Here is a 27,330-nt window from a genome sequence, read left to right as displayed (position 1 = left end):
AATTACTATTTACGGCCCCAAGAGCCTTAATACATATTATCAACCATAGCAGTTGAAACAGACTCTAACGTAAACTTCAGAACATCATTAGTGAAACAACTTTTTGTCACCCATTACAATCCTTGCTTTGAACTAGCGCCTTCAACTTCAAACTTGGGTCCCACAAAAGTTGAGTTTCGATTGTTGATAACAAGATAGTTTAGCCTCTTGTGGTATAAGAAATTCAATCATTTGAAGAAAAGCCCAAGTTCTGACAAATTGAAACCAAACAACAAGTTCAATAGACATTGAAGAAAAACTCAAGTTCTGGTAAATTTAAATCAAACCTAAGTTCAATAGAGATTGAAGAAAAAACTCAAGATCTGACAAATTTTTAAGTTTCAATATCACTGCCTGGTATGGCAATCTGAGCATTAAAAATAAAAATAAACTTAATAGAATCCTAAATGCTGCTGGCAAAATCATTGGCAAAAAACAAACCCCATTTGGTCAGTTGTTTGAGACAAACATCTATAAAAAAGCTAACAAGATCCTCGAAATAAAGAATCACCCTTTGTGTCAGGATTTTGTGATTTTACCATCACAAAAGAGATACAAGACACCGATAGCAAAGACAAACAGACACAAACACTCTTTTGTTCCCCTGGCAATCAAATCATTAAATAAGAACAATCTGGTATAAACTTTGTCACATGTAAATTATGAGTGCGTCTGGTGTGAATGTACACTTTGGTTTCTTATAGTTATAATGTTTTTGTTTGGTGTAATGCACAAATTGTAAGACAAATTTCCTTACGGATAATAAAGATTATTATTATTATTATTATTTAAACCAAACACTAAGTTCAATAGACCGTGAAGAAAAACCTCAATTTTAAATTCTATAGTCTAAAATAAAATCTAAGTTCTATGAAGATAAAAAAAAAGTTTCAGTTTTAAAAACTTTTGAAGCAAAACTCAAGTTTATGTTCTTTGGGTATTGAACAAAACTCCAGAAAGTTCTATAGAGTTCTTAGTAACATTTCTTTATTGACAATTTTGTTATTTTCAGTATGATGCTGATGTCAGGACAACTGGGGTCAGATTCAATACTTTTGGGTCACACTCTGACATCATTTCAGCCACAGGAGGAGCCTTGGTAGAGTGGACCCAGGATCATGTTGCCCCAGTCCAGCTGTATGCTGGGATACGGGGCGCCAATTCCATCAAACTTCTGATTCCTTTACAATGTAAGTGAATTGTTGTTAATTGTGTGTCAATGTGTATGTGTGTCAATGTGTATGTGAGTCAATGCGTATGTGTGTCAATGTGAACTCAATTGACTTGTTCATTTTTGCTGAGAATGTCTTTATCAAAGAAACAACTTTAAAAAAATTAAAAATTTCAAGTATTAGTAGTCGTGGTTTTACTGCTAACAATTTTTTTTGTCAATTGTATACAAAGTTTAACAGCAGTTAAACATGCAGACATGTTTCATTTTAAATTTCATTTCACACCCCCACACACACACACACCCACCCCACACCCCACATGCACACACCTCACACACACCCCATGCACATACACACACCCCACATGCACACACCACACACACACACACACCCCACATGCACACACACACCCCACACCCCCCACACACCTCACACACCACACACACACTCCCCCCCCCCCCCCCACACACACCAATTTAAAACAAAAGAAGAAAAGGAAATACAAATTAGTTCAGAATAAATTCTCTCTCATTTGGTGTCAGAAGTTAAATGTATTCATTCTCAAACTTTTTTTTCACAACCCTCACTAGCAAACTCAAAGGCACCATCCCCAAGAGATAGGACAACTGACCCCAACCACAACAGGAGCCCTTTAGCGGGAGCCCAAGAGCCCAAAATCTCTGACTTTCAGGAGGGTCCTGTTAACCTGAACGATGCCATCAACACGACCTGTCTGGGGGGAGAGATGAGAGTGGCCATCTCCAAGAAATTTATTGAGGTCAGTGAATTTCAACTTTCATTTGTGCCAAATTGGATAATGTCCCTTTCTGTTGACGCGTTCCTAAGTAGTCATATACTCTCAATTACAGGTCACTGGCTTGGATTATTCAAAGATCTCGTTCAAGGATCCCACGTGTGTGCCCGAAGATGAGACTGACGACTTTATCATTCTGCGGACATCTTTTAGCGAGTGTGGCACTCAGTCCATCAACTTTGATAACATGACCAGTTTCACCAATGTGGTCAGTGGTGATCATGACTTAGTCTTATTCTAATTATGACTTAAATTTTGTAGTGTTTATGACTTAATTTGTTGTGGTCATGACTTAGCTTTGTCATGACTTAAATTTGTTGTGGTCATGACTTAGCTTTGTCATGACTTAAATTTGTTGTGGTCATGACTTAGCTTTGTTGTGGTCATGACTTAAATTTGTTGTGGTCATGACTTAGCTTTGTCATGACTTAAATTTGTTGTGGTCATGACTTAGCTTTGTTGTGGCCATGATTTAGCTTTGTTTTGTTTTTTTGGGAAGTATCTTTACAATATCTTGCCGCAGTGAATTATAGGGAGAAAAATCTTAGTTTGTTTATAAAAGACTTGAATGTATTGGGCAGAACTAACATTAAAGAGCAATATAATGCAAGAAAAGAACATAACATCTTTTAAATGATTGGGCGGTGGGGTGTTTTTTTGTTTTCAAAGTGGCCTCAATCTTGGCTTGTGTTCTTACTAGGTACTTATCCAGACACCTCCTGGACTGGTCAGTAGTTTACTAGAAGCAGAACTGGGCAGTGGCTACTTTGAAGGTGAGGCTGGTTCTGGCTCCAACGACCTTGCAGCAGTGACTGATGATGAAGACTTTGGCAGGCAGCCTTTAAATGTTACTGTGGAATGTAAAGTGCCAGCAGTCATAATTGTAAGTCATTTCACCAGCAGTCATAATTGTAAGTCATTTCACCAGCAGTCATAATTGTAAGTCATTTCACCAGCAGTCATAATTGTAAGTCATTTCACCAGCAGTCATAATTGTAAGTCATTTCACCAGCAGTCACAATTGTAAGTCATTTCACCAGCAGTCATAATTATAAGTCATTTTGCCAGCAATCATAATTGTAAGTCATTTCGCCAGCAATCATAATTGTAAGCATTTTTAACCAGCAGTCATAGTTTTATTTCCTCAGTGTTAACTCTTTCTCTCCTAATTGACCATCATTGATTTGACCACATTAAATTATTTTAAAACATTCTTTTGTTCCCCTGGCAATCAAATCATTAAATAGAAACAATGTGATATAAACTTTTCGCATGTAAATTATGAGTGAGTCTGGTGTGAATGTATATTTTGTTTTTTTATATATAGTTATAATGTTTTTTGTTTGGTGTAATGTACAATGTTTAAGACAAATTTCCTTAGGGACAATAAAGATTTTTATTATTATTATTAATTTGTGTTATCAGACAAGAGCATGCATTTCCCTTCATTTCTATACCAAAGTCAAACATTTTCTGATAACAAAGCGATAGAAGTTTGATCTTAACAGGCAAGTGAACTACAAATGAACAAAATAAATAATTCCGTCGGATCATGGACAATAATTACGGAGAGAAAGAGTTCATGACAAAAAAACTTAAATGACAAAGTACATTGTCCCAGTCAAATGTCATAGTAGATTTTTCCAGCCATATGTCGTGGAAGATTTTTCCAGTCATGTGTCATAATAGATTTTTTTTTTCAGTCATATGTCATGGTAGATTTTTCCAGTCATATGTCATAGTAAATTTTTCCAGTCTTGTGTCATGGTAGATTTTTCCTGTCATATGTCATGGTAGATTTTTCCAGTCATGTGTCATGGTAGATTTTCATATCATGTGTCATAGTAGATTTTCCAGTCATGTGTCATAGTAGATTTTTCTTTCCAGTCATGTGTCATAGTAGATTTTTCCAGTCATGTCACACTAAGGTGTCCTGGTAATGTCTAACCAATAGGGCCAAGTAGTAAGTCAAACTAAAGATATTCTAGTCCTACATATCATGTCAAGTTAAACTGTGCAAACCATGTCTAGCTAAAATATAAATATGTTAAAATTGAATATTTTTTATTTGTTTCTGTTCCAGCATCAAGTTGATGTCCAGCCTGACAGTCCGAAGTGTCGTATGACTTTATACAAAGACCACTTTTTCCTGCGTGGTAAAACTGAATACCCAGCACCTATAGGCAAGGACACAACAATCTTTATCAAGTCTGTGACAGGTGAGGAAATGAAACATTCAATGAGTCAAGAACATGAATGTTATAGCTTGATTCTTGAGAGATGTAGCAACCAGGTCAGGTGTACTTCTGGGTGAACAATTAACCATGTTGTGATTCCCTAAGACAAGGGTGTTAACGCCTGGCACCCCGTGTCGACATTTCTTCTGTGTTGATTGCATTAGGTGTTTGTGTTTATTGTGATTAAAGATGTCTTGCTGTTGCTTGAGATGGGACTACTTCTTGTCTCGTATGACTACTGCTGTAACACCACGGTTATTAGTTAACACAGATTGAGAGAGTTGATATTCAGCAGACAATAAGTTTATTACAAGAAAATAGCATAACAATTGACTGGCCAATCCCGCCATCAAGAAATACATGTCAGAAATACATATCGTGTCTAACATAAATCTAATAGATTACTCTTAGGTACACAACTTATATCACTTCTCTGAATCATATTACATTATACGACATTGTACAGCTCCTTACTCTCAGGAGTCCAAAAATCAACTCAGGTTTCACCCCGCGGTCAGTCACCGACCAATAAGTTTTTTCCCGTGAAAAGACAAGAGCTCAATTAGTGACTGTCCATTACTTTCATGTCACAATGGTTCTCAAATGGGGTGTGTGACAAAGGGGCATAACTTTTTTTGCTTTGTTCAGTTGGCACATCGCAATAATGTTTGCATGCAATAACACTTAGAGATTTGACAATCACAATTATTTGCACATTTCATTGTTGAAATATTATGTAGAGACTTCGTATAAAGAGGTTAGGTTATTAGTTGTATGGAAATAATGTGTTCATTAAATGATGGGTGCATTGTAATAATATGTAGGTCATAAAAAAAAATAACCTCAAGTCATAGGTATGAAAGATGGAATACTATTGGCTCCATAATGATTCCTATGGTGCTAGGTTTAAACATAGATTTTATCTGTTCTGATCCACTACTAAGAACTTATGATTATAATAATAAGGCTTCAAGTCCAAAGACTAATGAGGAGCGGAGTATTTGTCTTATTATGGACACAACATTTTTTTTTTTAGAAATTTTATTGTTGTTGTTGTTGTTGTTATTGTTGTTGTGTAGTCTGTCCAGTATGTTAGCATGATCTGAAAAACTTTGAGATTTTGGGTCTGATCAATTGATATTTACGTTTCAAAAAAAATCCTGTCAATAAACTCCTCCATGTTTCTCTGTGTACAGATTCTGAAACTATGATTCAGACAGACTCCTGTTGGTTCTCACCTTCCAGACAGCCTTACCAGCCAGGAGTACAGTCAGAGTACATCATTAAACATGGGTAATAGTATAGACTTGATCAATTACAATACAACATGGGTAATAGTGGACTTTATGTTTTACAATACAACATGGGTAATAGTGGACTTGATCTAAAACATGGGTAATAGTGGACTTGATCTTTTACAATACAACATATGGGTAATAGTGGACTTGATCTAAAACATGGGTAATAGTGGACTTGATCTTTTACAATACAACATATGGGTAATAGTGGACTTTATGTTTTACAATACAACATATTGGTGTACTGGACTTGATCATTTCCAAAATGTACTTGTAAAATATTTTTTTCATCTAAAAATTATAAAATTTTAGTATTTGTATTATTAATCAATTAATTATTTTACAATTTTCTGCTGGTCAGTTGTGAACAAAATTCAGACACAGCATTTTTAGATCCAGTCGGAGCTCTGAGCATAATGGAGGAGACCAGGTTCAAGGTCATTGTCAGAGATAAGTTCAAAGGTCACCATTCAGTCTATCTTCACTGTCAGTTCTACACATGCCAGAAAAATATGCCGAACGTAAGTCAAGAAGTTTGAAAAGCTCTAGAAGGATCAAACATGTCAAATGAAAGTGTAACGATCCTTTTTTTTATTTGAGTGCTAGTTAAGATGTCTTGATGTCTTGAGATTGCATGGATTTCTGATGATATAATTTAGTGTAGATTTCTATTTTTAAACAATTATTGGACACTCAAATAATATCGTTATACCAGAGATTCAAGTGTAAACTATCAATTCAAACAACTAAGTTCCTTCAACAATGCTTTCATTCTGTAACTAGGAATCACTTTGAAAATATACACACTGTACAATACAATTAAACAAGTTAACTCTCTTCGTTCAATCTCTCAAGTACAACTTTCTCTGTCCTTTCAAAAACTTGTAATCGTCTACCTCATACTATAGTTAGAAACAATCAACTTCGCTCCTTTTATGGAATTAACTTGCCCGCTTCTGTTGCAAGGAAAGCACGCTTGCTCCTAGAACCCGTAGACAAATAACCATGACCTCGCTCTCTAGATGCTTGCAGCTGCTTTCTGCTACGTGACGGAAAATAAAAAAAGCTTTAACAAAAAAGAAGTAATGCTGACTTTTTGATGTTTAAAAAATTTTTTTAGAAAAGATAACATATATGTCTCACACGAGATTGTATCGACCCTTTTTTTTAGTGTCAAGTGAACAGACATCAAAGGTGCAGTCAGATGGACCCTAGCGGTCCAGGCAGTCGGCCAAACTGTGGACCCGTGACACTTGGGCCTCTGGAGATCACGGACAAGGAGATTAGTCTGAAGCCTCCACATGGTGAGTTGCTCGAGTATAAACTTGCTGTAGCCTATTGGCGACACATATTCATGTATTGTTTAGTGAAGGGTTAAAGTTGTGTATAGGATTGACTGAGTGTAAAGTCCTTGGCTTCCAAACCGAAGGAGGGGTCCCGGGTTCAAATCCTGGTGAAGAATGGGATTTTTAATTTTGGAATCTTTTGGGCACCTCTGAGTCCACCGAGCTCCAATGGGGAAAAGCAAAGGCAGTTGGTCATTGTGCTGGCCATATGATACCCTTGTTAACATTGGGGCCACAGAAACAGATGATCGCAAGGTCTGAAAGGGGAACTTTACTTTTCTTATATAGTTAAGTGACTGACTTACTTCGATCCTCCCACACTATTTGGCGCATTGAGGGAGGATCTGTTTCCATACAAATTAGTCTTCCTTGCTGGTCTCCTTGTTCCCAGAGTTCCTAGTTAGATGAGGACGTCTCTGTTTGCATTATCCTTGTGTCGGCCTCGATGTTATTGCCGCCCTGGGATGTGCGACTCATTCTGTCAGAGGACATGTCCCGCAAATCTCGTGTGACTGAGGAGTATCTAAATTATTATGAATTAGTAAGGGGTAAAAGTGAACTGTGGGACTGAAGTTTATGAATTAACTCTTTCTCTCCTAACAGACGATACCAGCGTTGATTCCACCAGAATGTGGTAAATAATTACAGAGAGAAAGAGTTAATGTAAGAGACAGGTTGTCAATCAGATTGAATGCAGTGTATCTAGGTCTGTGAGCGGCAGGCTATTACTATTATTCCACTTGGATGAACTTTGACCTAAAAGATTTATTGGATTTCAAATATAATTTTGTTTTGCTGTGCTTGCTGGGAAGTGGGGTTGACCAAGTAACTGAAGTGGATGAAACTGCTGAAGCTGTTTTGAAATCTATTAACGTAGATATAAGATTTTCAATGTTAAAGAAAACACTTACTGTTATATATCGTGAATAGGATTAATACCTTTCTACATATTGCAGTCAGATTTTAACCCAAGAAAACTTATAGCCTTGTGATCTACTGCTCAACTAAACTAATGAACTTCACACATTTTAAACACAGGTTACTACCCTGGCAGCCCCAACACTCTACCAGATTCTACCAAGGAAGACAACATGAACCTCAGTAACCAGCAGAGGGTCATTATTGAAGGTCTCGACTCCGCCACCGTCGTTGGTATCGCCTTTGCAGCTTTCGCCATCGGCATCTTACTAACAGGAGCCTTGTGGTTCATTCACTCCCATACTGGTAAGAGTAAATGGTCTCCCTTGATTTGGTTTGTTACTATATTTGGTTTAAAACAAAGTGTCCTAGGGATGTTGTTGTTGTTGCAATGTCTAAAGAAGGATCTACAACCTGCTACCTGCTGGCAACATACAGCCCCTTTGTTTGGTTCAGTACTGTAGGTAAAGCGAGTGTTAGGGTTTGGAGTATCCAGGCAGAGAAAGAGAAAATTAACCTAAAAAGTTCAAAACATTTCAATAACTTTTGAAAGAACAAAAGTGTAGTACAGATTTGAATGAAGAGTGACTTCATTGTTGAATTTAGGTCACCAGCTTTGCATTTTGGGACACCAGCTTTGAATTTTGGATACCATTTTTTAATTAAGGGCACCAGCTTTACATTTTGGATACCATTTTTCAACTTAGGGCACCAGCTTTACATTTTGGATACCATTTTTCAACTTAGGGCACCATCTTTACATTTTGGATACCATTTTCCAATTTAGGTCACCAGCTTTAAATTTTGGATACCATTTTTTAATTTAGGGCACCAGCTTTGCATTTTTGAACATCTGCTTTGAATTTTTTGGCCCTTAAATCTTTAGGCACCATCAGGATTACTGATTGTAAAGACAATATAATATAATATGAAGCTTCAATCTTATAACAAGTAATGAAGCCTAAGACTTATCACTGCAGATGAATATGAATTCAGCTGATCAACAAGATGTGTCTATTCATTACCTGCTCACTCTCTCCCCCCCCCCCCAAAAAAAAAAAAAAAAAAAAAAGATTTAACCATAGCACACTGAGCCTGTGATAGCATGATGAAAGATGCACTACTTAAAAGTAACTTTGAAAAAAAAAAGATTTAACAAAAACAACCAGTATTGTAATCTTTGATTAGAGCACTAGTTACCAAAGTGATGGTGTTCTACTTGAGGTTATTAATTACCAACAATTAAATAGTGCTACTACATCAAGAGAGCTTTTCTTGTCAACTTACACTCAAGACATTAACAGATGAAGGAAAGTATGATCTTCAAAGAATGATTCTTAAATTTGGATCTTCAAAGTATTATCTTCAAAGTATGATCTTCAAAGTATTATCTTCAAAGTATGATCTTCAAAGTATTATCTTCAAAGTTGATCTTCAAAGTATGATCTTCAAAGTATTATCTTCAAAGTATGATTTTCAAAGTATTATCTTCAAAGTATGATCTTCAAAGTATTTTCTTCAAAGTATTGTCTTCAAAGTATGATCTTCAAAGTATTATTTTCAAAGTATGATCTTCAAAGTATGATCTTCAAAGTATGATCTTCAAAGTATGATCTTCTGAGGCTTCTTAGCATGATAGTTTGGCATATCTTTTATTTCTGAGAAGATTTTTGTGAAGAAGCCAAGGAACTGAACTCTTTTAATAATCAACTGAATCAACAAAGGCTCACACATGGCTCGCAAAAGCTTTTAAGCTAATAAAAAAAGTAAAATAACACACTTGATAACCTCAAAACTGTTATCAAGAGGTCGAACCCACAAAATGTTTTAAAAGAATATTTATTAGCATAAATAAAATGGGGTGGGGTGGCTGAGTGGCTAAGTGCTTGGCTTCTGAACCTGGGGTTCGAATCTCTATGTAGACTAGGATTTTCAATTTGGTGTTTTTGAGGTTGCCCCTGAGTCCACTCAACTCTAATGGGTACATGACTTTAGTCGGGGAAAGTAAAGACAGCTCGTTGTTTTACTGGCCACATGACATCCTGCTCATTAATCATCGGCCAAAGAAACAGATGACCTTAAATTTTATCTGCCCTATTGCTATTGATCACAAAGTCTGAAAGGGGAACTTAACTTAAACATAATTAAAATTGTTTGAGAAATTCTTTGATGTTTTACAGTCTGGAAGCTAAAATACATTTCTAAATATAGAACCCTAAATGACATGTGCTTAGTTTGAAATAAAGAACCCTAAATGAAATATGCTTAGTTCTAAATAAAGGAACCCTAAATGACATGTGCTTAGTTCTAAATAATAATAATAATAATAATAATAATAATCTTTATTATCCGTAAGGAAATTTGTCTTACAATTTGTGCATTACACCAAACAAAAAACATTATAACTATAAGAAACCAAAGTGTACATTCACACCAGACTCACTCATAATTTACATGTGACAAAGTTTATACCAGGTTGTTCTTATTTAATGATTTGATTGCCAGGGGAACAAAAGAGTGTTTGTGTCTGTTTGTCTTTGCTATCGGTGAACTGTTTTCTACATACCAATTACCCTAGCAATCAGTGGATCAGAGTTTACACGGATGGCTCATCCCATAAAGCCACCACAAATGGAGGAGCTGGAATACTTATCGAATGGCCAGATGGAGGAAAACTAGAAAAATCCTTTGCAACTGGAGAGCTCTCTGACAGTCACAGAGCAGAAAGGGAAGCACTAGCACTAGCTGCTACCATGCTAGCAAATCATCCAAGTTCCCCTCACAGTCAGATTGTCTTTCTAACAGATGCAAAAACAACCCTCCAAAGCCTGCAAAACTCTGATTCCCCTTATATTAAAAACCTCAGAACAGCACTCACAAAGCTCAACCACAACAGCAAAAAAACTGTTATTCAATGGATACCAGCTCACATACAACTAGCAGGAAATGAGAAGGCTGACACACTCGCCAAGAGTGGGAGAACAAACTCACAAGTAAACTCTGCACTCTATCCAGAAGAAATGAAGAAATTAATTGTAGATAAAATAAATGAGAAATGGACGAGCTCCCATCCAAATCACAAGAAAGATGATGCTTACTATAAGCTATCCCGACAAGACCAACGTCTAATCTTTCGACTCAGGACCGGACACAACAGAATGCGACAACACATGTTCCGGAAGCTCAAAATTGGAACCAGTGAAATCTGCCCATGTGGAGTATCACCAGAAAATGCCGACCACGTCCTCCAAAACTGCTCTCTCTACCAAGAGGCCCGTATAAGACATTGGCCCCAAATCACCCCAATAGAAAGAAAACTATATGGAGAGCTCCCTGATTTGGAAACCACTGCGCAGTTCATCTCATGTATTGGTTTAGTCATATGAACACTCCAACATAACAATGAGAACGATGAAGAAGAAGAAGAAGGTGTCTTGTATCTCTTTTGTGATGGTAAAATGACACGTGCTTAGTTCTTGCAACCCAAAGCTGAACTCTAATTTCACATTTCACAACAAAAAGTCATCTTCTGAAACGGCAAACTTTAGTATAATTTTCTAGTGTAAAGCCACACAAAAGTGACAATTGACTTCCCAGATAGTCTGGGTTACTTCTAATGTGAGCATGTTTTTCTGGGCTACACATACTATTTATTCTCATGTGAACATATTTTAAAAAGTCCTAACATTTTTTTGTTTTGTCCACCTTCAGGGCCAGTCAAGCGTGGCGTGACGAATCACAGGGAACCCGAAGCAAGTGGGGAGATCACTCCTAACTCCTCCTCCCCAATGACTGCATAAAGAACTAACAAACACGGCAATAACACCCTTGGGACTCTGAAAAACATCGAGCGAGCTACAAGTGTTGTTTGAATGACATCTTAAGACTACATTTTTAATTTGTAGAAATGACAACTTTAAACAATTTCACAAATGTCACAATTTCGAGAACGTCGAAACAGAAGCATATCGGAGGATGGATTATTTTTAAAAGGCACTCCATGATGAGGATGGATTATTTTTAAAAGGCACTCCATGATATTGGAATGTAATTTATGGAAATGTAAAAATAAGTCTTGGGAAAAGATGACAGGGAACTATTGGCCACAAGTACAAAGGAACATGTTTGGGGTACATTTGTTCAAGGTTAATGATTGTGATGCAGGTGTGTGAAACAGGTGTCGCTGGCTTTGTCCAGGTCAAAGTTACGAGTAAAAACTTGCAGAGTTTGGTTCAGAGTTGTGTGGAATTGTGATATACTGTTCAGCTATTGTTTTTTTTTTTATATATCTCTATATATAACCAGGAACGGAATCTGATATTATTTATTTGATATTGACTGAGGGAGAGGTTCATATCACTGTAATATAGTCTGTGAGTCTTCAAGTAAATTATTCATTAATTGTAACTGTCTAAAATCAGAACAAATATTGATTGTTTGAAGAGTATCAAAGGATCTGCAAAGGCTGTGAATGGAGCCAGTGTACTTTTATACACAAGAAAATCTAAACACTAAGTTATTAATGTGCGCCAACTTATAAAAGCTACCACAGGCATTCTTCAAGCTGTAAGCTCAGATTTGTTCACTGTCATGTGATCATTTCCTATCAACGATCAATTCCTTGGATCTTATGACGCTAGGTCGTGGACAGTCTGGGGATAATTCTACGGGTATGAAAATGGACAAAGCTGGTCGCATTATGTGTTTGTTTCATCGGAAGCACAGTGATCAACATCCTAGATCATGTGACCATGTCTTTTCTTCAGACTAGACCAGCGCTTCAATACACAAGTGTCAGTTATAATCTGTTTTAGATTGATTACCTATGGAAGAACTGTGGCTTGTTATAATCTACTCTGCGGTGACATGCTAATTACTTCAACTGTGGATGTATTGAAAATCATTTTTTACAGCTAGTTCACATTATGAAAAGATGGATCATCGGACAAAGTTTCTGATGTTCTAGATATTCTGGTATTTTAAGAATTGAAATGTAATGGCCAGCAAATAATTTGTCCACATTAAACTTACATTAATTATAATTTCTGTAATTAATATAAGAAACTTTTTTTTTTTTAACAGATCATTGTTCTAACTATTTAACACCATCATAAACATTGGCCACAGAAATAAGTTGACATTCGCTTCCACTCCTATAGCCTTAATGTTTCAATCTGCTGGCTGGCAGAAGAATCATGCTTGACTAGATTGACCTAGAAACGAGCATAGGACATAATCATCTTCTTTTTTTGGAAGTAACGTCCGTATTTTATAAGATAAGATAAGACCATTCTCAATTTGCAATTTGTCTCGGGTTGACATAAAACAGCATTATCTAATTGATTACCTCCCTTTGACTGTATTTTTTTTTTTTCCCAGTGAGTACAAATTATATTTTCCTCATTTTGTTGGGTTTTTTTTTTCCTCCCTGTGCTTGATGTTTGCATTATACGGGTCAATGTCAGTTTATTTTTATTTGCCTCTTTACATGTAGAATGTTTTATGTCAGTTTTTTTTTTTGTTGAGTTGAAACACTTGAAATCTATGTTGATTTATTGAAACTTTTGTCAATATTGTATGGCCATTCTGTGTTAGGGTTATAAAGGACTTGGATGCTTTTTGTCTCATTACGTTGTAGAGGTGAGCTCTTTGGTATTCGAAAATTAGTTTCTCAGACTAAAACAAGGTGGTTGAAACACGTGACAAATTGATGAAACGTTTTCCTAAGATTGATCACTAGAGCCCTTTTGGAGTTCAGCCTCCCTTTAATTATTGTTGTGTTTTTTTTTAAAATCATTTCACAAAACTTCTTCTCATGAATATTTGACGAATCTGTCTTGAGGGTAAAACTTGTACAAATATTTAAAGTCAAAAATTTATTTTATTAATCTTATTACACCTTAATTTATTTGACGATGTCTTGTTCTGCTTCAGGTATGGCAAAATATGTAGGACATAGCTGGTTCTGTATGGCCAGGTGAACTAGGGCACTGTTTAGAATTGAAGACAAAGCCTCATTATATATTGATATGTTCATCAAATAAAAATAAAAAAATAAAGGTTCCTAAAAAAAATGACTTCAAAAAAAAAAAAGCTATTAATCATCAATGACATTGTATACGATTAGTGCAATAATGGAATTGTTCTTTAAGTAAGTATTATTAGTCCTACAGTTGGTTTTTGATTATTTCAATGACGACATCCGCTTGAAGTCAAAAGCACATCACTCTTGGCCTGTACCATAGCATAATAATTGAGTTCTTTGTTTAACTGTAAAGTTTGTACAGATTGTTGTTTGATAGATACAGTGAACACTATCACTATTTGTTTGCTTTATCAACTAGTTGTCTAGATGTAGTGAGACCATTAGCCATATAGTGAGATGGTTCGCTACGTGCTAGGTTTGAAAAAAAAACATGGGCCTCAGCTCCAGAAGAAAATCATGACATACGAAAAAATGGCTGGCTCTTCTACCACCAAAGCGAAAGCCACTTGCAGTACATGTGGACGGGATTGTCTTTCCGAAACAGCGGCTCCACAGTCACATGAAAAAAGTATTCGAGATGAGCCGTAGTCATTCTGGGACTGGAAGAGGCCAACTGGAGGCTGGATCACTTCTTGACGATGCAGTCTACTACATAGCGATATGGTTCACTTTTTTTGTGAGATGTTCACTTCATAGTGAGATGATTCACTCTTCTATTCTCAAAAACAGTTTTTACGTTTCATCCAGCAGGTGATTGAGAGAGTAGTTTCCCATGGATTGTAGTTCTTGTGTCTAGTGAAACCTGTTTCTTGGGAACTCACTAACTCACTGGCAGTATCACTTTAAAGGGAGCGAAGAGAGCAGTATTAGTTGCTTCACCTTACGTTTGTTTTATACTCATTATCTCCCCATGTTTTGCATCTCTGTGTCTCATTTGAGAGCTTCGGTCTGCGGCGTTGTCGGCGTGGGAGACCCCTCTCCAATACTTTGGCTCTTTATTCTTGCAGAGTTTTTAGAATAATTGAACTTCGTCCTGGTGACCTAGCCATATTGCAGAATAGATGTTGTTAGTTGAACCTTGGACCATCAGTTAGACATTTCTTCACCTATTCTGCTTCAATCATTAAAAGATTTCTTTTTCCTGTTCTTTTTTCTTTTTTTTTTCTGTAATATTAAATTTGGTTTGAATAATCTTTTACCCTTCAGCATTATCTGCCCTTGGATTCTCTTCTACCTATTAGTTTCTTGAAAACTAAATACATGGTTATGTCCCTTTGACCCAAAGAAAATATATATTTTTTAATTCCAGGAATGTTACAAGGGTTCTCACTATCCCCTCTGTTTGAGTTGCCCCACTAGTTAGATATCTAGCTGCAAACTAGTAGAAAAGAGTACTAGATGAAGTACCACCAGAGAGTACTAGCATAGCACCAGAGTGGAAGAGACAGAGTTACCTTGACGCTAAGAAACTTTTTCAATTCTTCCTCTTGATCAGTTTTCACCTAGAAGTCATCCTGAGGTCATTTGATGAACCGAGTGTCAGCTAATGTGGCCAGAGCTTTCATCAGCTTTCTACTTCATATTTGGATCCTATCATTACTGTGAGATAGTTCTACACAATTTGTTTTCAGTACGGCGAAAATGAATACGGCGTGGTGGCACCGCCGTTCAGTCTTGAATTGAAGCATAATTTTTATTTCTGTTCATATTAAAACATAGTTTTTGTTTTTGTTTTAAAACTTCTAAGAGACACTTTGTCTAATTTGTTCTAAGCAAGAAAACTTTTTTGTTTCTTTCTGTTTTTTTAGATTCCACTTTTTCATTCTTCCTGTCTTCAAAGTGAGCTGTAGGAATATGAGGCTCTAGACATGATATGTAGGGCAGTGGTGTGTACACAATGAGTTGTCTTCCCTTGTTGTTGGTTTGCCCTCTAGTTATTCTTGCGAGAGTTTGTAAATACACTATTCCTCTTTAAAGTCTGTATTTTCTGTTGGTTTTACAAGTCTAGAGACTTTCCCTGCTATGTAAAATTCTCAAACCTAACTAGAGTTTCTTCTCCCGCAAAGTAAAGTTGTTCAAAGCAAATGTATTTGTATTAAGACTTCAAACAATAGGAAATAAGTTCCTCAGACAATAAAATAATCCTTAAATAAGTTAAACCCAAGAATCTATCCTTCACCTCCAAAAGAAATTACTTTAGCTGCTCTATTGTTTAACAGCTTAGCTGTTCATTGGAATACAAAATATCTTAAAATTTCAAATTTGTTAATTTTTTAAAATCAGGAACTGTAAACATTTCAATCCAGCCATTGACTATCCTTCATTTATCTTTTAATGTAATGTTAGTTTTATATATGTCGGTGATGTTGTTTTAACTTTTTTTTTTCCTCTAGATTTCATTCTAGTTTTACATATGTCAGTGATGTTCTGTACCATTAACCTACATAATGTACATACTGAGTGTGAAATATTGACATCTATGTTGCCCCCATTTCCTGCCCCTCCCCTATTGACTTGATCACTGTACATAGGTCATGGTGTGTAAATTAATCTTTTTTTTTTTGTCTCTTTACGGGTATACAGATGTGCGTGACCGTCAGCGATGTGTTAACGCTGCAGTCATTGTCAAGTGTGTGGTTGTAGCCAGTCTTGATGTGTGGTGTAAAGAGTGTTGCCGCATCCAAGCTACTTCTAGCGTTTCTTCGTGTTCTCGGCATAAATATAATGCCGACAAGTCCTATAGACTTTTCTAAAAAGGTTTAACTGTCTACATGTTTGAAAAAAAAATATTTTAGGTTTATATAGAGCTTAATTATTATTTTTCGTTAAAATTTCTTTTGTAACATTTCTAGGTTTAAGTTGGGAGTTGATAAGAAAGTGCTGGGTTGTTTTTTTTCAGTGTATATTAGACCAAAAAAATTTTTTATTCCTGTTAATGCTGTGCAGTAACAGGTTTACTTCTTCTGGCTTCATCTTTTTTTTTTCATCTGGGTTTATTACTTTACTTCACATGGGTTTATCAGTTTACTTTCTTTGGATTACTTGTTTCACTCAAATGTTTGTGCCATATTTGTATTATGACTTTTAATTAACAGGGTTGACTTTATCAGTCATATGACTTCTACCTCCCACAGGATCGACACTTTTCTTCCAGTAGTCAGAAACTTATTTTTGTGTCAAACTTGTTTTTTTTTTTGGTATGAGACAATTCGAATTGCCATGACACTTTACACTCGGACTGCAGTGACTTAGGTCAAGACCAGTCATCATTGTAGACCTGAACGCTGACCTGTGATGTGGCAACCTTTGGTCAGGGGAGACCAATCATTTGTTGCCATATCACAGATAGAAGATACAGACCGGTGACCTGGCAATGAGCTATAGGTCTCCACTACCCACAGGTTGTGATGTCGCAGTGTTGAGGCCTGCTATAAGGACTGGTCTCGCTTGGATACAAGACAGCATAACATTTTTTCTTGATCGTTTAGTTTCTACTAGACATGTTCTGGGTTATTTCAGTTTTTAGATACATATTATTAAATAGTTAAAAATTAATTAAAATTAGCATGTGACTGAGCTAAAGATTAAACATTATTAGCATCAGATTTTATAGACTGACATCCCTTTAGGCTAGCATCAGTTGAAAATATAGACTGACATGAGTTTATGTTTCTCAGGCAGTTTAACGCCAAATAGCAAAAAGAAGGATAGGTCTAGACATCAGATTATTATTACCATAAAGAATTCAATATCTGTGAATTGCACTGTCAACTCATTATTGACTCTAGGTCTGCATCATTCATGTTTCAATAGGCAGTTTAACGCCAAATAGCAAAAAGAAGGATAGGTCTAGACATCAGATTATTATTACCATAAAGAATTCAATATCTGTGAATTGCACTGTCAACTCATTATTGACTCTAGGTCTGCATCATTCATGTTTCAATAGGCAGTTTAACGCCAAATAGCAAAAAGAAGGATAGGTCTAAACATCAGATTATTATTACTATAAAGAATTCAATATCTGTGCATTGCACTGTCAACTCATTATTGACTCTAGGTCTGCATCATTCATGTTTCAATAGAACTTGAGATATTAAAGAATTGTTGCTTGGGCCATGAGATACAATGAAGATAATCGAAGTTTTAGTTTGTTTTTTTATTTCTTATTTAATACAAATCTGTAAGAAGTTTTAAATTTGTCACATAATTTTTGACTGAGTTTTTCAACCTGTTTCACTGATTTGGAAAAGTGAACATTCAGTTCGGTGAAGTTTTAACATCGTAGACTTACAGAAATCATCCAGTCTTGACCTAATTGAGATTTTTTCTAGCCTCGGTCGATATTGTTTGATTCTCTGTTACTAGATTTCTTGTTTGTTGGTATTTAAAACATAAATGGAAAGCAAAAAAACCTGGCCATACTTCTGCTGTCCTGTTTGTCTTGAACATCTTGTTGGTTGTTATCTATTGATTGACATGTCTTGACGCGTTCATCTTATAAGGTCATCACTTTGAATGACTCATCAACTGATTCACTCACTCATGTTCACTAAGGGATCAGTCCGACCTCCCCTACATCTCGTTAGTTCTTTAGTTTAAACTGAACATTCATGCGTTGATCTATTCATAACAAAAACAATATTTAATACTCATTGATTGATCATATGCGGCATCTCAGTTGATTTTTGTTGATTGTCAGATATTTTGTTTTTATTCAAGGTTTAGGCTCACTCTCCTCGAAGACCGATGCCCCCATGGCAAGGATTTTTACTTCTCGATCTAGTTTTGTCTTATGTTAACGGAAGCAAGGGAGATCACCCCCATCAAATTTTTCCTGATGTCACGTTGTCTCTAGCTTTGCATTTCACTAATTTACTTGATGCATTGACCTTGTTATCAGGAGTAGTCTGCCCGTCTTTATTCTCTCCCTGCCAGATTTTGCATTGAGAGTTATCTGACATTATTTTCAAGCCTGTCTATAGAGTTATTTCCTTAAAAACAGCCTGTTACGTTGCTCCCTACTCAGAATGGCAATTAAATGAAGGGCCAAGACTAAAACTAGTGAACAATGTATAACTAAATGTATTACTAAATCTTGAATGCCAGAGAGTTTGTGTTAGCATCTGTAAGGATAGCTTAGAGAAATGTATAACTAGTTTTGAATGCCAGAGATTTTGTTAGCAGCTCTGTTTAGAAATTTTAAACTAGAAATCTCAATTTTATAACTAGGCTACATCTTAAACATATACACAGAGTGCATGTACAGTGTAGCAATGGTTGACTTTAAACTAGCTTCAAAAATACATTTTATTGTATGATCTAGCTGTATCTTCTGAGTGAGCACTGCTGGTCTGTAGCACTAGCCTACATCATACAGTCATTTAGTGACTTTAAGATACAGTAGGTCTTCTAAAATTATGAATGAATTCTTTTGATAAATATTCAATTGAGGGGATCCTTTTGTAATCTTGTCTTCAAATATGAGCCGCCCCCCCCCCCCCCCTTATCAATGGCAGCTCTATGATGTAAGTGTTTGTATGTTTTTCTTGATATTTTACTTTCTCAAGTCGTTCTCTTGTCATCCATTTGAAGAAAGATTTGTTTCATCTCATGCCTCTTTCCACTTTTTGAAGTATTAGAGTTAGTGTTATGTGGGTCAGTGATCAAGCAACAGAATTCTGGGTTCAGTGTAATATGGGTCAGTGATCAACAGAATTCTGGGTTCAGTGTTATATGGGTCAGTGATCAAGCAACAGAATTCTGGGTTCAGCTCATTTGATCCAGTGTAAATACAAGTCTACAGCAACCAGACTTCTCTCTTGTGACAAAGTTTTTTTCAAAATGAAAGCATTTATTTACTTTTGTTTAAAATAATTATTTTGTTAAGTTTTTTTTTTTTTTTTAAAGTTTTTTTATTTGTCAAAATGGTTTGTGATGTCGATGTACATAAAATTTGACAAATTTCTCTAGCAGACAGAAGACAACATCTGACAGATTGGTTTAAAGATGAAAATGACAGACTTTATTTATTGGATAGATCTTTCATTGATTTTTTTCTTGTAATCAATGCCTTCTATAAAACAAAATATGTTTATTCTTTAATCCCATTGACTAGAGTTTAAGCTCAACTCTAGAAGACATTGTTTCATTTCTTTTTTTTTTTTCGCTTCCATATTTTTTTTGGAAAAAAAAATATTTTCATCCCAAAAACTGGACATGCTTTGAAATCCCCGTAGATTTTTTTTTTTCTTCAAGTGCATCTCTAGAGATTTTCTATACAAGTTTTTTTATTTTAATTTTGTTTTTCTGAAATGAAATGTTTGTGTCGAAACTAAATTTCATGCATTTCTGTATTGCGTTTGAAAATGTTTTCATGTTTTATGCATTCAATATCAAGATATGGCCAAAAAAAAAAAACCCATAACGTTGTTCAGATGGCACTAGATTTACACATCCAGTTACACACACTAGAAGTCCCATGAGCACACTATCATATGTCAATGTTGTTGATGAAGCAGTCATCTGGACACAGAAATATTTGTTTGATCAGTTAAGCAGCAGTTTTCTTTTTTGGGTGTGTTAGTGTACAGGCTAGCTTATACCAAGGGCAACTAATTTTGTACAACTGCTGGATCATCGTTTGAGTTGTCTCATCATGTCTTGTTCATACCGTCACAGTTTCTTTTCTTTGATAAGTAACATTCAAGTTAGTTTAAGTTAGAGCCCCAAGATGCTGGTAATATTTAAAGTAATTTAGACCATTAGAGCCTCAAGATGCTGGCAGTATTTAAAGTAATTTAGACCATTAGAGCCTCAAGATGCTGGCACTATTTAAAGTAATTTAGACCATTAGAGCCCTAAGATGCTGGCACAATTTAAAGTAATTTAGACCATTAGAGCCCCAAGATGCTGGCAGTATTTAAAGTAATTTAGACCATTAGAGCCCCAAGATGCTGGCAGTATTTAAAGTAATTTAGACCATTAGAGCCCCAAGATGCTGGCACTATTTAAAGTAATTTAGACCATTAGAGCCCCAAGATGCTGGCACTGTTTAAAGTAATTTAGACCATTAGAGCCCCAAGATGATGGCACTGTTTAAAGTAATTTAGACCATTAGAGCTCCAAGATGCTGGCAGTATTTAAAGTAATTTAGACCAATAGAGCCCCCAAGATGCTGGCACTGTTTAAAGTAATTTAGACCATTAGAGCCCCAAGATGCTGGCACTATTTAAAGTAATTTAGACTATCTTAAGCCCAAGAAAATGATGACATTTAAATTAGTTTTAACTTTCCTTTAGCCCAAAGACCTTGGTCTTCAAGATAATGAGTTTAATTAAAGAATTGTATCCTAAGACCTGGCTTTTAATTACTTTGGTCGCTGTGAATCAGTTTTTAGTCTTCAACAGTGCCACAATTTCATTCAAGTTCCTTTTGTTCCTTTCTAAAATTATCCTAATGTTATATTAATTTGGAATTATAATAATTTTATTTATAAAGCGTTGTTAACAAACAATGAATTAATGTAACAAGTAAGTGTCACCAACCTCAGTGGCTAATTATATGGAGATTTAGTCCAAGGGTTGAAACATTGAAAAAATGTCTTTTGGTTTTCTGAATGTTCAAAGTTTGTCCAATGACTCACCTACTCCAGTTTCTGTTTTCTTTTGGGTTACATTTTCTTGGGCTTACAAGTGAATACAAAACGATTCAATTCAGTGTTTGGTTTGATTCAACTGTGTTGATTCAACTCTTTGTTTCAATTGGGTTACTAAATATTTTATTCTGTGCTATATTTATTTTCTCCAGAGTCTGGTCAATCCTTGGCTTCAATTTATTTATTTTACTTTTTAATCTAATAATACATATGTCAAAGTATAAAACATATTTTTAAATGTATTTTAACTCATAGGGAAAAAAAACTGTATGGCTGTTCATATAGATTAATAATTTTGTATTATAAATTGATCTCCAGCACTTACTAGAAATGAGGCTTTTTCTCTAACTAATTTTTTTTTTTTTACAAACCCAGAAAAACCTAATCCAAACTCAATTTTGTTTCAAATTTTTTTTTTTCAATAGTTGTTTTGTTTTGTTTTATTTATTGGACAATTTATACCACTGATTACCTCATTTTGGTTATTTAATGCATTGACTGTACTCTCTAAACTAGATTTTTAGAATGTACAACACTGCCCCACCCCTAGACAAGGGATTTATATAAGTACCAGAAAATAAAATGCTTATTTAATTATATTGTTATCTTTTTAAAAAAAAATTCTAACTAGTTTTTTTCCCCCCTCATATTTTATTGGATGGCTACTATTGTTAGTTATGTTGTATTATCACTCGTCATGTTGTACTATCATCATGTATGTTGTATTATCATTGGATGACGCAGCATTGATTATTTCGTAGCTGTAGACTCATTCGTTGTTGTTCAGTGTTGTTTCCATGGTAACCACGTTTGTAATGTGCGGTTCTTTTGATTCCCATGTTGCCTGTGCGTGTGGGTGTGTGTGTGTGACACAAGAGAGAAAAAAAAATGACGGATTAATTGGTACATGCCTGAAATGAAATAAATCATCTTTAATTGTTACAACTTTTTCTTCCTTGTTTCTTGTCTTGTTACTACTGGGAAGGGCTGGGAGACCAATGCAGACAAGGAGGAGATAAACAGAACAAGAGGCAAAAACTGCAGGGTGAACATGGATCCACACTAAAGTTTGATAATGGACTAGAGTTTGATGGACATGGACCCAGCTGAGAAGAATTGCCCAGACTAGAGTTTGATGGACATGGACCCAGCTGAGAAGAATTGCCCAGACTAGAGTTTGATGGACATGGACCCAGCTGAGAAGAATTGCCCAGACTAGAGTTTGATGGACATGGACCCAGCTGAGAAGAATTGCCCAGACTAGAGTTTGATGAGTATGGATCCAGACTAGAGTTTGATGGACATGGACCCAGCTGAGAAGAATTGCCCAGACTAGAGTTTGATGGACATGGACCCAGCTGAGAAGAATTGCCCAGACTAGAGTTTGATGGACATGGACCCAGCTGAGAAGAATTGCCCAGACTAGAGTTTGATGAGTATGGATCCAGACTAGAGTTTGATGGACATGGACCCAGACTAGAGTTTGATGGACATGGACCCAGCTGAGAAGAATTGCCCAGACTATAGTTTGATGAGTATGGATCCAGACTAGAGTTTGATGGACATGGACCCAGACTAGAGTTTGATGGACATGGACCCAGACTAGAGTTTGATGGACATGGACCCAGCTGAGAAGAATTGCCCAGACTAGAGTTTGATGGACATGGACCCAGCTGAGAAGAATTGCCCAGACTAGAGTTTGATGAGTATGGATCCAGACTAGAGTTTGATGGACATGGACCCAGACTAGAGTTTGATGGACATGGACCCAAACTAGAGTTTGATGGACATGGACCCAGCTGAGAAGAATTGCCCAGACTAGAGTTTGATGAGTATGAATCCAGACTAGAGTTTGATGGACATGGACCCAGACTAGAGTTTGATGGACATGGACCCAGACTAGAGTTTGATGGACATGGACCCAGCTGAGAAGAATTGCCCAGACTAGAGTTTGATGGACATGGACCCAGCTGAGAAGAATTGCCCAGACTAGAGTTTGATGAGTATGGATCCAGACTAGAGTTTGATGGACATGGATCCAGACTAAAGTTTGATGGACATTGATCCAAACTAAAGTTTGATTGGACATTGATCCAAACTAAAGTTTGATGGACATTGATCCAAACTAAAGTTTGATGGACATTGATCCAAACTAAAGTTTGATTGGACATTGATCCAGACTAAAGTTTGATTGGACATGGACCCAGACTAGAGTTTGATTGGACATTGATCCAAACTAAAGTTTGATTGGACATTGATCCAAACTAAAGTTTGATGGACATTGATCCAAACTAAAGTTTGATGGACATTGATCCAGACTAAAGTTTGATTGGACATGGACCCAGACTAGAGTTTGATGGACATGGATCCAGACTAAAGTTTGATTGGACATGGACCCAGACTAGAGTTTGATGGACATGGACCCAGACTAGAGTTTGATGGACATGGACCCAGACTAAAGTTTGATTGGACATTGATCCAAACTAAAGTTTGATGGACATTGATCCAAACTAAAGTTTGATTGGACATTGATCCAGACTAGAGTTTGATGGACATTGATCCAAACTAAAGTTTGATGGACATTGATCCAAACTAAAGTTTGATTGGACATTGATCCAGACTAGAGTTTGAGTGGATATTGATCCAAACTAAAGTTTGATTGGACATTGATCCAAACTAATTAGATCTTGCTAGATACAAGAGACAAAACTCAGTGAATTAGAGCTTGCTAGATACAAGGGACAAAACTCAGCGAATTAGAGCTTGCTGGATACAAGGGACAAAACTCAGTGAATTAGATCTTGCTGGATACAAGGGACAAAACTCAGTGAATTAGATCTTGCTAGATACAAGGGACAAAACTCAGTGAATTAGATCTTGCTAGATACAAGGGACAAAACTCAGTGAATTAGAGCTTGATGGACACGATAGGAGGAATGTTTTACTATGCCTTAGACCAGTGTTGATAATAAGCTTAAAAATATCAGGACATGTTCTAGTTATACGAGACATGTTCTATTAAAAGCTGGATCATCTGACCGGCAAATACAAGTTACTAAAAGTTGACCGCTGGTAACGTCAATAAAAAAGTCTGATTCTTTGTTTTCCCTTATTTATCATAGTATCGAATTGGTCCATGTGACAGAGGATTAACTATTCGGTAGGTGTCCACCAATACAAGACGGCATCAGGTCGTAATAACCAGAAAGAGGGTTAACCCCTCCCCCCTCTCCAAAAAAAAAATCACCTATTACAAATATTACTTTAAGTCTATACCGGTACATCAATTGAGAGAGTAATTATCATTATTATATTGTAAAACGTGTGACGGGCAGGATTTGGCCTTTCACAGTGCCGTAGCTGGACCGCGGGCCGTGGTTTGCACACCGCTGCTTTAAGACGCGGATGTTGAGACTTTGAATCCCAGTGGAACACTGCGACCTGACACGCATGACGAATGTGATCTACGAGTCTCTCAGGCCCCCCAAAGCTTTTCTGTTCCGGTGTGAAGGAAAACATGACAAAACATGTTATCTTCAATCTCATTCTATTGTTTTTCCTTCTTCAGCTTTGGCTGCCCCTATTGTACCGTCTTACGATAGTGCTGCTGTTTAATTTGGGGGTGGGGGGGGGGGACTTGACGATAGAGCAATGCTAGGTGACCGGATGTTGATAATGAGGAATGATGTTTACATAATCACAACAGACACAAAACAGCGACTGTCAGTCTCAGGTTTGCTTCCGCCACACACAGTCTGGTTCTACCTAGTGGCGTCACTGGGGTTGGTGTCACCTGGTGCGGTAAACTCTAGGTGTCACCATCTCCCCTAAGGAAAATATAAAAACAATAACTTATTTATTGTAGCATACATTGCAGCTATTGATCAATAAAACTGCAAGCTTTTAGTTAATTGATGTTAAACTCGAAAATGGTTTTCGATTGTAATCTAAAATGTTGTTTTTGACATTTTACCAATAGTTATTACAAAGATTAAAAATTAAACATTATTGAGTTAAGAAACATTGAGTTGAACATATTTTTATTACAGATTATTTAAAAGGTCCTAACGGAAACGGGTTTTATATTATACCAGTACTAGTGTTTCTCAGCTGCTTCAGAAAAGGCAAATTAATCAGTGAACAGATTTTCATCCTGCGAAACATTGTCGAGTAAAGCCTGGAACACCAACAAAGGATGTTGATCAGTTTTGTAGATTTTAAAAAAAAAAAAAAAGCTTTTAAAAGCGTCAATTGGAATCATTCTGGAAAACAGCAAAAAAAAAAAAATAAAAAAAAAAATCCTGCAACAATGTGGCCAGATAAAGCGACATCTCTAAAGCAAATCAAGCTGTTGTGTCACAGCAGACGGTGGAGTAACGGAATACTGTAACATCGAGATGGCTGAGATCTGATCCCCATTTCTCTATCTTCTAGCCATCGACGATGTCATAAAAAAAAAAAAAAACACACACACCCCGAGTTGTCCGGGGCGAAGCCCCAGGCGCCAAGCGTTTTCCTGCATTTCTGAGCTTCAGAAACTCTTTCTCCTGGCGCGTACAACGTATTATTTTTCTCATTGTTTTATGCTTTAATGGAGATTTTCACTATAAACTAACCAAGGTCAAGGACGCTAAATTGAATTTCAAATTGCCAACTAAATAAAAGTTGCAAACAGAAGAGCTTTAAAAAAAAATATAGGATTTTGCAGTGCTAAAATATTCACGGAAGTAAAAAAACCCAGCTTATCAACGTTGCATTTATTTTGTACACGGGATACACCCAAATGCTGGCTATTTGTAAGATTTCCGCCATATATATATGGAAAACCCATAGACATAAATAAATATACCCAGGAAAACCTCATTAGAAAATAGATTTAAAAGTTGGAATTTAAATTTTCCGAAAATGTCTCGGAAAACATTTGACACCCCTTCCTCGTCCTGAGTGGCATGACAGAACCCCATTGAATCCCTCTTGCTTTCAAAGTTAACTTTACTTTAAAAATATGTTTATTTGTTTATACCCTTTTTAAGCCCACAGCATGAGAAGAGTGGTCAAACTGTATAGGCCCTGTAGCAGGGGCGGACTGGCTGTATGGGCATTTGAGCAAATGCTCTGTGGGCCGGTACCCAAATTGGTCTGTGGGGCCACCCAAAGGGCCTCATGAATGAACGTATTAAGTTGTTAACGGTTTTGATATTCTCTTGTAAAAGGGGCCCCCTGAGAAAAATCTTTCACAGACTCTACAATGTAATACTGATTTAATCTAAAACATTTTCCAAAATAATGTAATAGCCTATATTCGTAGACAGTGCTACTGGTAGGCTTCATCCTTTTAAGTCCTACACACTTAGCGATTAAAAAGCAACATTAGGCTTATATTTCTTATAAAGATACATAGTTCATTGTATTCGTACTTTCAGTTATCGATACATTTTCAAACTTAACAGAATGATTTTGAGGACAGGTAGACGTAGAAGTGAAAGTTCCTGAAATGATATAAATTTTGATGGCCAGATTTGATAGAAATGCCCGGGCCGATCTTAACCCCCAGTCCGCCTCTGCATTGAAATAAACATGTCATGACGAAGGCTTGATAATATAATACTATTATTGACAGTATTGTAGGACAAATCGAAATTTCCTGCTGGGAATTATCTTGCCATTACCATTACATGTGCGGAAAAAGTAATAGTGATTCTAAACTAGATCTAGATTATTATTAATGAAATAACGAAAAGATTTTGAAATAACATATAATATAGATCTATAATCTATACATCTAGATCTAGTCTAGATCTAGAATTTAGAACTATAGCATAGAGCGGACGCGGAAGCGACTAGCAACACGATGCGCATGCGC

At 36.2% G+C, this 27,330-nt stretch overlaps 1 protein-coding gene across 1 annotated transcript in view; it reads left to right on the top strand.

The window, feature by feature from the left end:
* LOC106058042 (transforming growth factor beta receptor type 3-like) overlaps nt 1-22,412 on the top strand; it is a 161,537-nt gene extending 139,125 nt beyond the window's left edge. The window contains exons 8-17 of the mRNA XM_056040473.1: nt 1,052-1,229; nt 1,802-1,989; nt 2,081-2,233; nt 2,726-2,908; nt 4,109-4,244; nt 5,459-5,555; nt 5,922-6,081; nt 6,732-6,864; nt 7,945-8,130; nt 11,536-22,412. Of these exons, the coding sequence (XP_055896448.1) occupies nt 1,052-1,229; nt 1,802-1,989; nt 2,081-2,233; nt 2,726-2,908; nt 4,109-4,244; nt 5,459-5,555; nt 5,922-6,081; nt 6,732-6,864; nt 7,945-8,130; nt 11,536-11,624 (1,503 nt within the window). The 3' untranslated portion in view covers nt 11,625-22,412. The remainder of the gene's footprint in view (nt 1-1,051; nt 1,230-1,801; nt 1,990-2,080; nt 2,234-2,725; nt 2,909-4,108; nt 4,245-5,458; nt 5,556-5,921; nt 6,082-6,731; nt 6,865-7,944; nt 8,131-11,535) is intronic.
* Nucleotides 22,413-27,330: the final 4,918 nt, after the last annotated feature.

Source organism: Biomphalaria glabrata, chromosome 9 (genome assembly GCF_947242115.1).
Source record: "Biomphalaria glabrata chromosome 9, xgBioGlab47.1, whole genome shotgun sequence".
In the NCBI taxonomy this organism is placed as follows: Eukaryota; Metazoa; Mollusca; class Gastropoda; family Planorbidae; genus Biomphalaria; species Biomphalaria glabrata.
The sequence above is the reverse complement of the archived record's forward strand: the minus strand, read 5'-3'. Positions and strand labels throughout refer to the sequence as shown.